This window comes from Typha latifolia, chromosome 10 (genome assembly GCF_019914945.1).
Source record: "Typha latifolia isolate L0001 chromosome 10, TyphaL0001v2, whole genome shotgun sequence".
NCBI classification, from domain to species: Eukaryota; Viridiplantae; Streptophyta; class Magnoliopsida; order Poales; family Typhaceae; genus Typha; species Typha latifolia.
Genome location: NC_133095.1, coordinates 1,911,913 through 1,926,947, shown reverse-complemented (window position 1 = coordinate 1,926,947; position 15,035 = coordinate 1,911,913). Strand labels below are relative to the sequence as shown.

General features: G+C 35.1%; 2 protein-coding genes and 1 long non-coding RNA gene across 3 annotated transcripts; all 3 read right to left on the bottom strand.

The window, feature by feature from the left end:
• Window positions 1-1,216: 1,216 nt before the first annotated feature.
• Window positions 1,217-4,910, bottom strand: LOC140796266 (heat stress transcription factor A-2b-like). The gene is given in 4 exon segments (XM_073149217.1): window positions 1,217-1,695; window positions 1,798-2,444; window positions 2,446-2,598; window positions 4,178-4,910. Coding segments are annotated over 4 exon segments (1,173 nt in total). The 5' UTR covers window positions 4,499-4,910; the 3' UTR covers window positions 1,217-1,643.
• A 1,815-nt stretch (window positions 4,911-6,725) lies between these two features.
• Window positions 6,726-11,464, bottom strand: LOC140796265 (uncharacterized). The gene is made up of 5 exons (XM_073149216.1): window positions 11,326-11,464; window positions 10,953-11,162; window positions 9,330-9,455; window positions 8,382-8,692; window positions 6,726-7,570 (listed from the first exon to the last, which is right to left on the bottom strand). The coding sequence occupies exons 1-5, from the start codon at window positions 11,417-11,419 to the stop codon at window positions 6,959-6,961; spliced, it is 1,353 nt and encodes a 450-aa protein (XP_073005317.1). The 5' UTR covers window positions 11,420-11,464; the 3' UTR covers window positions 6,726-6,958.
• Window positions 11,465-11,893: 429 nt separating this feature from the next.
• On the bottom strand, window positions 11,894-12,828 carry LOC140797070 (uncharacterized). Its single transcript, XR_012110579.1, has 3 exons — window positions 12,693-12,828; window positions 12,440-12,604; window positions 11,894-11,963 (listed from the first exon to the last, which is right to left on the bottom strand). It is a non-coding gene; the product is annotated as an uncharacterized lncRNA (long non-coding RNA).
• Between the last annotated feature and the right edge of the window lie 2,207 nt (window positions 12,829-15,035).

Below are 15,035 nucleotides of genomic sequence, written 5' to 3'. Positions count from 1 at the left end.
AGACAAATATCATAATTTTTGGATAAATAAATTTATTCTATGTTTTATGCAGCAACCTATTTTCAAGAGCTTACCCAATCCCGTGAATTAATTTCGATGTTAAGAAAACTAACCTATCCTGTAAAATGAAAACTATTTTGAGTTTTCGTACAAATGATCCATAATGCTTGAACAATTGACCTGTCAAATATATAATGGAGGAACTATACATAAAACTACCATTAGTTAAAGAGCCAATAGAAGAAATGAGAAGGCATGACATTAAGACTGTTCTTGATGAAACTCTATACTATAACAGATGAACAATATATATGATAGGATTAATTAAGTTGACACTTCCTAAACTATATCTAAGTTTTATGAAAACTCCGTAAATTTTTTTAGGTTATAATGTCAACCTTAAACTTTAGGATAAAGTAAAACAGTTAACAACATTGACGAAAAACACATAATGACTAACTATACCCCTAATTAATATATCACAATATTATTAATTTTAAAAAATAAATTAAAATATTAAATATCTTATATCTTCTCTCTCCTTACTCTCATTCGCCGACTCCCCTCCTAAGTGGTGCGGTAGCAAGCTCGCCGCGGCCTCACTCGCTGCCGTTATAGAGGTTGCTCGACTTTTCGCTGGCACACATGCACAAGCAGCTGAACAAGAAGTTGGCGAAGAAGCCGAAGCCGAACCCGAACGACTCAACTATCTCAGCCCTTATCCTCGCAATCATGATAGACAAAAGCACTACGATTGGATCCACCAGTGTTGCCCGTAGCCAATGCTGCTGCCGATGGTGAGATGAGGGAAGGGAGAGGAGGGCAAGCCGATAACAGGGAGGCAATATCGATGGCCAGCGATAGTGAAGGAGGAAGGATGATGAATAGAGAAGAAGACTGTAATTTTTTATAATAAACTAAATTTAATTATAATAATATATATTATTTTATCTTAATTTAATTAAAAGGCTCACCCAAATTTTCTTCCGACACTAATAGAAAAGTGATATTAAAATTTCTCTAATATTTAAGAATGACATCGTAACCTTAAATTAAAAACCAATTACAGTACAAAAGATGTCAGCACAATTAACCTACATTATATTATATATGTTCACATAAATGAAAAAATTAAACTAATTTTACCTAATAGTATTTTATTTTTGAATTGTTTGCTTTTTAAATTTTTTACTAATATAAGCCTTCAGCCCAATGGTTTAAATAAAAACATCAAGCTGAATTCTAACTCCAGATCACTCGAGCTCTGCTCGTCTACACACCTACATGGCATGGTTAATGTACATGGAAGCACAAAGCCCCAGAAAGGGGCATGAACAAACTAATCACTGTTGTTTCGAACATCCCATGGACTAAGTACCAAGAATAATATACATGACATGACAGCCTTCCCGACGTTAGTAATCCGACTCTTGAATCGAAGGACTTTGCGTCATAGTAGGAACACTAGATATCATTTTCCTCCAAGGAGACAAAAGAGCCTTTCTCTCCTTTACCACAGCCACATAAATTGGCAAGATCGCAGAGATCAAGTCTGCTGCTACAAACAAGCAGCAGGAGAACTCCACCAGAATTCATCAAGAAAATTGCAACTGGCACAGAATGCATGAAGAGATGTGATCACTTCAAAGGAATAGCTTGGAGTCATATCTGAAATTAGCAGTTATCTCAGACATCCTGCCAGATATAAATATTATATGCCACTTCGGTAGCGAAAAAATACCACCAAGAATTGAAGCATAATATACAACTAAATCTACTGTCAGCTGATTCCATTACCTTGGGCTAGTAGAACTAAGGTAGCCCATCCTCTCAGCCAACACATTCACATCGTCATCAGTTCTCGCACCACTTCCATCTTTCTCCTCGCCAAGTCCTTCGTTGAGCAATTCCTCCCAAAATTCATTGTTTAGCTCCCCATCTTGCCTGTCATCCAGTTGTTCTGAAGGATCTAGGTTGTCATCCCTTCCCTCTCCATATCCTTGCATTGCTAGAGCAATCTCCAGTTCTGAGTTCTCATCGACAAAGAGATTCTCTGATATTGCTTGGGCTTCAATTTTGATTGGTGCCTCGAGTTCTGCACTGCCATTAGTTGCCATGTCGTCATTCTCAGGTGCCTGATCAATTTGTCGCCTTCTTTTCTTTGAAATGGCTTCTTCTATTTCCTTTTTTTTCTCATTCTGAGAGACCAATTCATACAAGAAGCCCGGGTTCCGCATGATTCGAGCCAAGAATGCCATCATCTGTTGCTGCTTTCGCTCTGTCCCTTGTAGCCTTTCTTCCATGACTCTTAGATGGCCTCTAGTGTTCTGCTGCTCCTGCCTTAGCTTTACCAGTTCTGTCATTAGTAACTGTTTGTCCCTCTTTAGCCGGTCAATTTCTTCTTCATATCCGAACAGCGTCAATTTCTTCTTCATATCCGAACAGCCCAACCTCAAGGTATGGCCCAAAAGATTGCTGCTCAGGGGTTCCCTGGGAAGGAGGTTTTCTTCTTTTTATTGTCTTAAGGAGATGCCTCTGGCCCCTGAGAAATCCCTCGTTAGCAAACTCCCACCTATCAGGATCTACCTTTTTGAAGCCCTGCAGAAACCGTGATCCATGGTTCAATAATGCAGTATATCAAAAAGAGGATACCGTGGCCAAAGAGATGATCAAAGAGAGTCATGAGTCCTAATTTCCTACTGAAAGTACTAAGATAAGAATCTGATTCCCTGTTGAGGAAATTACCCATAAAGATATGAACAGCACAAATAGCTAAGACAAACCATTAGCTAAAACACCAGCAAAAGACAATGGAGCTCCAGAAATACGTTACCAGAGACCAAAATGAGTAAGCAGGTACAGGTTGTGGGTTCTTACAGCAAGTCATTTCGGTTGCAAAGGTTGTAACTTTCTTCTCTTCATCTTTCTTCATCTTTCTTCATCTTCTTCTACTTTTTTGATAACAAAAATAACAAGTTTATCATTCCCTTGTTTTCCATTTTTTATGAAAGAAGATTTTATAGACAAAAAGATAATATTATACAACCTATTCAACCACAAAGAATTCAATATCTAGGCATAGTTTCTACCAAAGATTCTTGTAAAACTATTAACAACGCATCATTAAAGGGAACATTCAAACAACTGGCAATCATAATCCTTATGTAAGTTGGAGAAAACATAAAGATCAGTGGGTCGACTACAAAAAATAAAATTAAAAGTAAGAAAGTTAAGACAGGACAAAAATTGGAGAAGATGAATTCACCAGGAGAAAGAGAATAAGCAAAGCAGCACACAAGCTTCCTCACTAAAGTTCTCATAGATAAAAGTAAATCATACACTTTTTATCTTCTCTTCTCTCTCCTGACTTCTATTTCTAACTGCCTCACTACATTTTACCAATATATATAGTCAGCAATCCAGCACAAAACCATATTCTAAGTTTAAAAATCAAGCATTCCACTCATACAAATCAATGTCGATCATCCATATATTCCATAGAAACTGTTAGTCCGATAAAACTCCAATTGCCATAGAAAAAGTCAACAAATTTACAACTCATACTTGCATTCCCTTCTATTTGGTGGTGCAAGTTGACAACCGAACAGCACTACTAGTTAAGAAAGACTTGGCACCAGAACAACTTTAAACCCAACAGTGAAGCACCAACTTCAAGCAACTCAACATTATATTCTGAATCATTGTTTCAGATGAAGCACTAGAAGAGAATGCGGCATGTTCAAATATGAAGGTTGTCACACTACAAACTAAAAATAAAAACTATTTAGCAACATACCATTCATTTAGAAATACTGAATACTTCTCTTTAAGGACAATTCATAGAGCAAACGATAAGAATTGGCCACAAAGAAGTATAGACTAGGTAACCCATATAAGGAAGCTAATCTCCATTCTTTTGATTCACTATTCCAGTATTCCCTTCCATCGTGCAATTCCTATCAATTCTAAATGACAAGGAGAGCATAATGAACAACAATTTGGCAAATAAGGGAACCGAATCATCTGCCTCTTCTTAATACAAATGATCCAAAAAAGAGTGCAGAGAAACTATTAATCTTCAAACAATGGAGAAAATACATGAAAACATCAATCCAATTTATGAAACTAGTTCAAGAGGATATTAAGGACGAGAATGAGCAGCATTTCGGAGACTTACATAAGTATTGAGCTGCCTGACAAAGCTAGAGAAGTTATTGTGCTTGAAGTACCTAGGCAGCAAAGTCATTGCAAAGGAGTGGGGATCCCACACCACAAAACTATTATTTGTTCTGCTCCAAGACACCACCTGGTCAGTGCTCGGGTCATCGACCATTTCATAGGTCTTCGTCAGAAATGGTGGTGGCCCCGTGTCATGCAATCCTTCCATTGGCCTAGGAGGAACAAGGGAGCCATCGTCGGAAACCGATGACGCCACTCCAGTGTACTCTTCTTTCACCGGATTCAGCGTAGGATTCATCCGTTCAAGACCAACAATCATACCAAGATGACAATTTGACGAGGGAAACGGAGACAATCGATGAGAGAGAGATGGGTTTTAGTGGAATCTTAGAACTCGTACAGAATAGAGCAGATCACAATTAATACGAAAGAAAGGAACAAGAAACGCAGGATTTTCACACCAAATTGGCGTTAGGGCAACCAAAACAGAGATGGATTTTCATCCAATTGATATAAAACGAAGAATAAAGGTCTCAAATTTGGGATATTTTGAAGAATGAGTAAAGAAATAGGAGATAAGGCAGAACGATATGGAACCTTACGAGTAGAATCGAAGAGATACGCGGAGGAAGGAGATGGCAAATTGAATCGATGATATTAGGGATTTGAGCGTGAGAAGCGGACGGAAAGGAAGAACTCTCAAATGGAGGCGAGGTTGGAAGATTCTAGAGACTGGGGTAACCGGTGCACTTTTATTGTCGGATTCGTGAGAAAGGCGAAAAAAAAAAGAAGAAATAAAAGAAAATAGTGGAAGGTTCTGGAAGAGAAGTAAGTTTGGGCTTCGGAAATAGGAAGTAGAACCCAAAAAGGCTTATAGAGCCATCATCCATCGAGTCCAATTGTGGCCTCATTGAACAGCAACAATTACACTTAAACCCCTGTAATATTGCTTATTTCCACCGCACTCTGTCATTTTTTTTAAAACATTAACCTTCTTTCCTCCGTAATACGGATAAAATAATCTCTAAAGAGCCTAAAATTAAATCTAATGGATAACAGAGTTAAGAGAGTCAAGTCAATACATAACAAAAACAAGGGTATCAATTATCACTGAATAATATAATCCAGGAAATTTCTATTTCGACAATTCAACCCCTACTTATTTTAGCTTTATCCAAATCACCCCCTCCCTTTCCCAATAATCATCTGAAAGACCTCCCTCTAGTTTTCCTCGCAGAGAAAGCCACATCAAATTGGCTCTCAGCTTCAGTACTGTACTCCTTTCTCAAAAGCCTAATACATCCCAGTTGATGAAAGGCTGGTTGTTTCTGTCTAGTGTTTGTTGCCGACTTCTAAGATTAATATTCCTGGCAACTTCGCTCAGGAAACAAGTATAATGAAAATGAGGCACGACCAACCAAGATCAACTGCATCTGCTTATCAGCATTTGAGAAGATTTTGACTAGCTACTTGTTAATCAGTTATACTCTTGGGAAGTTCATGCAAGAGCACTTGCAAACAAGAAGCAGCGCAAGCTGGAGCCCTTTGCCAAACTTAGAGGAAATGTTCCTTTCGATCAAGACTCAACCGATTAGTATATCCTCCTCTTAGGATCCGACCAAGATCTTTTACAAAGGAAACCAATCAAAACCCAACTCAGATTTCGATCAAAACTCTCGGGTTAGATATAGCACGAAAGCAAAGGGCAAAGGAGGACAACCTCGCTGGGTTCCAAATTAAGAGCTCTGAAACAGAAACCTACAACACTTGGTATCCGGAATCAAAGGAACGCGAGGATGAACCGAAGCATATATACCCCCACTTCATCATATTCGCCGATCGTCTTGCGCTCTGTTAGCTCGAAAGGAAGGAATGAGATTTCAAAGGGAGAACGAAGAAATATAAGAAGTGACGACGCCATGACCGCGTCGGAGAAAAATGAAAATGGAAAGGTATTCTTCCATTTTGCACCCTGCCTTACGTGTGTATTGCGGCGTGCACCTTACTCTTTTACTATTTTGAATTCATCCCTTGTATTACGGCGTGCATTTCTCATATATGAAAATTAGAGAAAACAAAGACGGTTTGGTTACAAAATCTTTTTTAAAAATACATGCATTAATAATGAAAATATTGAGTGTTATTTGAAAATTTCACTAAAACTTTCTCCTTTTCTATTCAAACTTAATAGAGAAAACATAAATTATTGTAATATCCTTATGATATTAATAATTTCAATATCAAGTAAATATGAATCTTCTGCCATAGTTCTTTTAAGATGATTTTTTTTTATTTTATAGTTATATATTTAAAACGAAGTATATTATGATGGTTTATAATTTTAGATAGGAGAAAATAAAAGAGGTTAGAGGTGTATTTTGCTTTAAATTTGAAAAATAGAATATGATGAGTAAATTTAATGGAAAACTAAGGACAATTCTAATATTGTTATGCTTTCTAGTACGGATGAAAAATTAATTGTTTAATATCAATCTAAATTATAAATAAAAAAAGTGATACAAATGAAAGTTTTAGAGAGAGTTTAAATTTACCCATTAAGTTAATACGTTCTCAGGTAGCGTACTATTATTCATACAACTTAATCACATCTAACCAGTCTTAAGAGCATATGGCAAACGACAACGACGACCACGACCACGACCACGACCACGACAACAACGTAATTAATTATTTGGTGACACTCAATTAAGTCTAAGAAATTAACTTAAAAGCATATCAAATAAATGTAAGCACAAACACGCCGCCCACCATATGTTCGTCAAAATGTCTGCATCTTTTGAGTCCTCTCTGGCAGGATGGCGATGGTAGCAGTAACGAGATCAACATAGAGTGGGAACTGCGCAATTGCAAAGAAGGACACTGGCAAGCACATCACCCCGTAGATTGCGAACGCCGCGTATTTGAGCTTCTTCTCCACAATGAAGAAGTCCCCGGCGCAAAAGGAGACGAGCATGGCGGCAATGGAGGTGAAGAGGGACGTGAGCCCAAATATCAGCTTTGCAGGGAGGCTCCTGTCGAAGTCTTGTTCTTGGTAGCGTGACGTGAGGATGGTGAGGAACATGATGAGGGAGGTCACGGAGAAGCAGAGGGCGACGAGGGCGGAGAAGGCGAAGACTTGGAAGGGGATATGGCCGGAGAGAATAGGGTCGCCAGAGTTCTGATTGAGACCGCCGGGAACGGTGGCGGCGGAGGCGAAGGAGACGCCGGCGATCAGAGCAGCGACGACGGAGCACGACTCCGACGTCTTGAGCAGCCACTCGCCGGCCTCCTTGACAAGGTTCTTGTGCGTCGTGGTGAAAAGCTCTTGCGCCGTTTCGCCCTTATTGTTGTAGGTGGCGAAGAATTCGAGGTCCATGGATTGCATCACATACTGCGGGGTTTCAAAATAGGCAAATGATTACCAGTCATATCTAACGGGAATATCGGTCACTCTTTTAAATTATTTTAAATTATAAGGATAAATATTTTAAATTATTTTATTTCTCCTTTTTATTATCTAATTTTTTTTATAAAAAATAAAAATAATAATAAATTGGTAAAAATTGATACTCATATTATTAAGAAAATAATTATAAAAATAAGTAATAAGAAAATATTTAAATTCTAATTTATTGATTAATCTAGTTATATATATATAATATCTTATATACCTTTTAATTTATTAATAAATAAAAATTATTTTTAATAACTAATTAGTTAGTATCGAATTATTCCTCGTCAAAATATCATAATGTTTTACTTTCACACCCCAATATATATGTTTATTACAGTTGAACTCTAAAGTTTTCAATTTAACCCCATGTGTTCCTAATAACACATATTCTTAAGAGTTTAGACGACCTTATATTTGTGTTAAGTTACTCCGAGACTCCAAAATTATTGCTAATTTTTATATAAATCTTCTTATGTATTCTTTTATGTTGTTTAACAAATAAAATTAATTAAAAGGTAGTCACATAATAATAGTCAAACAAACAACTAATAAAAAGGTTATTTTGCTTTGCAAAAGTAAGATAATCTATGTAAAAATAATTAATAAATAATATTTTATCTCTTAATTTAATAAAAGAAAGAAAAGAAATCCAATTAGTTTGATACAGTGAAAAGAAAAATGTAAGCAAGAGAGAGAGAGAGAGAGAGAGAGAGAGAGAGAGAGAGAGAGAGAGTCAGCATGCATGTACCTTATACCATTTAATTTCCCATTGCATTTGGAGAGCTTTTCCTGAGATATTCCAAGGAAACTTTTCATTGAAACTAGCAGCAAGATGTAGAGCGCTATTCCCCTTTCTATCTACCTTCCCAAATATACTATCCTTCATTATCTTCCTCTCATGCATAAGTTTATATATGTGACTTTGCCGATATTCTACCGCAAGTAATATAATATTTTTCTCATTCTCATCTTCATCCAAAACTGCCACGGAAAAGTTTTCAAGAATCTTCTCCACCATCTCTGTTATTCCATTTTTTGCCGCTACTAAGCACGATGTGGCTGCTCATGTTGAGTATCACGAGTAATTAAGTAAATAATATTACACATTAAAAGGCAAAGTGAAAGTGAAAATAATTTATCAATAAATGGAAACTTATTATTTAAAGCATACTTTCTTAATAATAATAATAGTAATATTTTTAAAATAACTGCCATGGAGAAACATTTCAAATATAATAATTATGATTAAAACTGACTAATTATGATTAAAAGTAAACTCGGATTAAAAGGTACCACTTTGGCTTTGCAGAATTTGTTTAAAATTGTCTAAGAACTGTCTAATAGGATAATACAATGTTTTTTCATGTAAGAGAAAGTATGAATGATACTTTTACACCCTAAACTTCAACAAAGAAAGGTACTTTCATTATTTAAATATATTTATTAACTTTAACAGTCATTCTCTAGATATTTTTTAAAATTAATAATAATAATAATAATAATAATAATAATTCTAAAAGAGTTAAAAGATTTGAAGAATAATTATAATGTCCTTAATAATTATTATTATGATGTGGTAATTTATTAACTTTTTTTTTTTTTTTTTTACACAAAATGACACCACATTTACACTTTCTTGCAGAACGTTTGTAAAAAAATAATTCTGGTAGTAAGCTATTTTTGTTAGCTAAGATACCTTTGTTTGGTTTTTTTGGTTGCTCTGCCTCTGCCTCTGCCTCTGCCTCTTTGTTTCCCTTCGGCTTTTGCTCATCCTTGTCTTCGCTACTCTGAGTGCCCTTATTGCTCATTCCACCCGAGCTCTCTGTTTTCAAATTATTTTAATAATTAAATTCGAATGAGTTAGCTAATCAGAAGTCAATAGTCGGCATAATCTTATGATAACTAATTTAGATTACACTTTCATCTATCTCTTATACTATAATCCAATATCATATTGCATGCCCAAGAATAAAATTATCCGTAGAATTTGCTCTTGTACTGTTAAAAATATAATATTTGTTAGTTTTTAGAAAAATTTATATTACGCCCGATATTTTTATTATTTATAAACTGAGTCTTATAATTTAGCGAATATGTGCAGAAAATACCTTCCCATTAATTTAGTTAATCAAATTTAACTAAATTTTTTAGTTAAGTTAACTATACTAAGAAAATTATGAAAATACCCCAATTAAATCATACTAAGAGTATTTTAGTTATTTTAGAAATAAATATCTTTTTACTTAGAATATTCTCACGATTGTACTTAAAATCTAATTTAGAGTGTTTTCTACACATATTCGCTAAATAATAAGGCTCAATTTATAAATAGTAAAATTATAGTGTGTGAATCATAATTACGTTATAAAATATGTTATATACAAATTTTCATACGTTTTATTATGCGAATTTAGCATCCAATATTTATGTAACAACGTAAACCTAGTTTTATATTTAAATAATTAAAAATAAAATCTTATTCGATATAAACAAAATAAAAGTTTAAAAAATTCGGCATGTAAGATTACTTGCTTATTTTTTTTGCATCTTAAAATTTAAAACTTCTTTCTGATATTGCCGATTTGCACAATCATTCTACTTTTTTGTTTTTTTTAGTGAGAATCACACTCTTTCAATCCGACCATAATAATATATAATATATAGAGAGTAAAAGAAAAACTAGGGAAGAGAAAGAAAAGCTTTTATATTATTATTGTTGTTGTTATTTTACCATAAATAAATGGAATATATATTAGTGTTTCATAGGCTTTTAAATTTCCCTAGACATTTGTGGCCCTCTAAATTTATTCAGCCCATCAACCATTAAAAATACCATATAAATTTGTTAAAATTATTGTAACATTTGAGTTCTAATTTCTTTAATTATTAACTTCCAATTAATTTGAATTATAAAATTAATATAATATTAAACATAGTTGAGTGAGAAGAATATGTATTTTTATTTTATAAACAATGTATGCGATATCGAGCCACACTACAGTGGGCAAAAATATAATAAATAATTAAATATGTATTTATTTGTGACATTTAGCCTCCTTTCAACTATATAAAATATTTTGTCATTTAAGGCAAAAAAGAGAACGAAGCCATGGCACACAAAATAGTTATTTTTATTTTATTTTTGTCTACGGTCGTTGATCTGTCAGAAGATATTAAATAATTGAGAGAATCAAAATATCCCCAAAATTATTTAAAGAGATATGTGTGAATATGAGCTATAGTTTATAATTAACTCTATAATTTAAGCATAACCTTTATAAATAAATAAATAAATAAATAAGGAGGTCTGTGGCAATACCAGATTTGGTGAAGGAGTCAACGTTTGGCAGTGTACTTGGATCAACCTCTGGTGACGAATCAGTGCCAGGTCTCGTAGATTCAGGATCCATCCCACCTCTCTCTTTCACGTACTCCCATTCTTTACTACTTCTAACCAATTTATCCATTAGTTGACATGCATATTTGTTCTTTCGCTTCTTCTTCCAAAGTGCATTCGTCCTCCATAATCCTACGACACAAAATTAGAAACAAATAATATTTGATTGAATATATTGAGTCATTCTGTTCCAAGAATATATCAAAAACAGAGTAACTGATTAATTATGCTTCATTAGTGACAACTAAATATATAAATGCATGAAACGAATTCACATTGTAGATTATCTACTTACCTATTCCCATGACAATTAATAGGAACTTCATCACCACCTTGAATAAGTCAATACCCACATCATAGATTTCTGGAAATTTTCGATATCGGAACATCTCTGTTTCTTCATTTTCTTTCTCATTTCACGCACACAATTCAAACATGAAACAGTGATCAGCATGAAGTAATAGTATATGTAATTATTTACTTGCTAGAAGTTTAAAGATAGAAAGAAAGACATCTAAGCTTATACTTCACTCGAATTTACATATATATATATATATATATATATATATAGAGAGAGAGAGAGAGAGAGAGAGAGAGAGAGAGAGAGAAGTAGCTCTTAATCTTAATTTCAGAAGGTATTATGTGTCACAACTACTGAAATACCAATTAAGATACTAAAATAGCTCAATATAAAATTAACAATATAATAGATCTAACTTACCTTGAGAGGATTTTTGATCACCTTCACAAAGAGTATAAGTTAAATTATTTAAAGATGCTTCTCCTGAAATAAAAAAGAAAAGGAGTGACAAAAGAACTCTTATAAGATGTTCCACAACAAACAATTTATTTCATATAATATACCAGCGGGATCTTCTACATCATCCTTAGTACATTTTCCTCGGATCCACTTAGAAATGCTCATAATGATACCTAAACAATAGAAAAAAAAAAGTTTTTTTTCCTTGTGTGTGAGAGAGATATTTAAACTATAATATAAAAAATAGAACTTAATGAAGTATTTTGAATTCTTGATCACTTGCACGAGGAGTATAAGTTAAATTATTTAGAGTTGCTTCTGTTGAAATAAAAAAGAAAAGGAGTGACAAAAAAAAAACTCCCATAAGATGTTCACATAACAAACATTTTATTTCGAATAATATACTAGCGGAATCTTCTACATCATTCTTAGCGCATATTCCTCCTATCCAGTTAGAAATGCTAATAAATTTCCTCTTAATAGTGATACTTAAACAAAAGAAAATAAAAGGTTTTTATCATTTTGTGAGAGAGATATTAAAACTACAATTTCAAAAATGGAACTTAAGGAAGTTTTTTGAATTAAGGATAATTTGAATATAAGTGAAAAATCATTAAAAGCAGTTAATATAATATGGAATGCTGATTACCAATTTTATGAAAAGACTCTTTTAGCAAAGTAAAGACGTGGTAGCAGGTATCAAAAGTTTTAGGCAATATGGGATCATCCGGTGTGATTTTGATAAATTGTGGTTTATCAAATTCATACTTCTTATAATCAGCAAATTCACTCTTAAGTGGTCCAATGATGATACCTGCACAATCGGAGAGAAAGTAATTAATTATAAGGGAGGGGATATATAATGTAATTGCGTGATTAATTAATTAGAAGAGAGACTTAACATGAATAGATAACTTGGTCAAAAAAGCCAAAGCGAGTCCCGCTTTTGAAACATAAAGGTTTGCTGGCTAAAAAGTGAAGAGCTGTCAGTCCATCTCCATTCATATAATTAATCAATTCGGGATACAGGTCAACGATCTCATTAGCCAAGTCTGCAAACAAATATATTATTATTAACCATCACTAAAATACACTTTATTTTAAAGTTAGACTGATAAATTATTTAGCATGAAAAAATTGTTATGTTGTTCACCATGCTATTCGTAATGTTAGATCACTTTCAGACCATTTTAAACAATTTATATAATGACAAAAAATAGTTCTTTTGTTAATCTAAGTTCAATTCTAATCATGATTAGATTAATAAATATAAATAATCATTGGATTTCTTTTAAATAAGTACTCTGATTAGTAATGCAAAGTAAAAAGAAAATAAGAAATGTACCAAAGTATTCTCCTAAGATAGCATAATGGAGGATGTTATTGCCATCCTTCTCTCTCCTACAATGTGTGAGGATCCTCTTCTTCATGTCTTGCGACGGACTCTGACCCTGCACCAAGCACTCTAGCGCAAAGAACGTTTTTTTCTTCCCATGTCGCACAGCCGTGAAGAGTGGCGTCTCTCCGTTCTTGTTGCGAGCTGTCATCACCAGGTTCGGTAGCAGTCGTGCCATCTCCACGCATGCTAGGTCCATGTCGAGCGCCGCCGCCAAGTGCAGCGGCGTCGAGCCGCTTTTATTTTTCATGCTCAAGATCGATTCCTTCTTCCCGTTTCTCATCGCATTCAATAACTTTAGCACCGTGCTCTCCTTGCCGGCCGAGATGGCGACGTGCAGCGTCGTGTCCTCGGCATGTGTCAGTATCTTGCTTTGTACCTCGGGATAACTTCCGTATAATTGGATGACCTCCTTCCATTGGCCACGCATGGCTAATTCGAACAACTTCTTTCTTATCTCCTCCGTGAAGAATTTGATGACTTCCTTCAAGTCGTCATGCATGATGTATTCAAAATACTTCATATCCTCGATGAAGATGATGGCTTCGTCCCATTTCTCTTGCGCGATCAATCTGAGCAACTTCTTCCTCGTTCCCTCCATTAAGGGTTTGGTGACGTCCTCCAATTTGCTTTGCGTTGCTAATAATACGAACAACTGCTTGTTCGTTCCAGCGATGGTTAGTAGGTCGGCCGCCAGCTCTATACGCTTCATGTGTAATTTGAAAAAATGTTGGTTATGGATGGATAGTTGGATGACTTCCTCCCATTTGCCGTGCATGGCTAAATTAAGCAATTGTTTATTCGTTTCCTCGGTAAAGAATTGGGCAACTTTCTCCAATCCGTCCTGCATGTCGTCGGGTAACTCCTCCATCATTTCCCCTGTGAGGACTTGAATAACTTCCTCCCGTGTGCCTTGCTTAACTAATCTGAATAATTTCTGCCTTGTTGTTTCCTTCGTGGAGAGTTGGATAACATCCTCCCATTTGCCTTGGATGGTTAATTTGAATAACTGCTGCTTCCTTTCCTCGATGAATGTTTTGATAATTTTGTCCCATTTGCCTTGCATGGCTAATGTGGATAACTCCTGTTTCTTTTCCTCTGTGATGAATTTGGTGACTTCCTCCCATTTGCCATTCTCGGCTAATCTAGATAACTGCTTCTTTATTTCATCCGTCGAATATCGGATCCAATTGTCCACCTCGCTCTGCATGACTAATATGAGTAATTGCGTCATCATTTTCTTGGTGAAGAGTTGAAGGACATCCTCCCATTTGCCCTCCTCCACTAAATTGGATAATTGCTGCTTTATTTCCTTCATGAAGACTCGGGCGACATCCTCCCATTTGCTTTCAGTGACTAGTATGGACAATTGTTTCTTTATTCCCTCGGTGAAGAGTTGGATGACTTCTTCCCATTTTCCCTCTATGGCTAAATCCAACAATTGCTGCTTCATTTTCTCGGTGAAAAGTAGAATGACTACATTCCAATTGCCCTGCTTGGTTACTTTGAATAATTGCTCCTTCATTTCCTCCTCCGAGAGCTTGGCGAATTCATTCCATTTGCCTTGCTCGATTAATTTAGATAATCGCTGTTGTATTTCTTCCGTAAAGAATTGGATGACTACCTCCCATTTGCCTTGCATGACTAATACGAATGACATTTCTTTGGTGAAGACTTGGAAAACTTCCTCCCATTTGCTCTGCTCAGCTAATTTGCATAATTCATGCTTCGTTTCCTCCGTGAAGGTGACTTGGGTGTGGACTTCCTCCCATTTGCACTGCTTTGCGAAGTTGGATAATTGTTGCCTCATCTTCTCAGTGAAGAGTTGGATAGCTTCCTCCCATTTGTA

What these genes read in the sequence shown, in the direction of transcription:
- LOC140796265 (XM_073149216.1), bottom strand. Translation starts at nt 11,419, where the DNA reads ATGTTCCGATATCGAAAATTTCCAGAAATCTATGATGTGGGTATTGAC. An exon ending in TGACTCCTTCACCAAATCTG is followed by an intron (nt 9,456 to 10,952) that starts GTATTGCCACAG and finishes ATTTGAAAACAG; the next exon opens with AGAGCTCGGGTGGAATGAGC. An exon ending in GGGAAATTAAATGGTATAAG is followed by an intron (nt 7,571 to 8,381) that starts GTACATGCATGC and finishes GAAACCCCGCAG; the next exon opens with TATGTGATGCAATCCATGGA.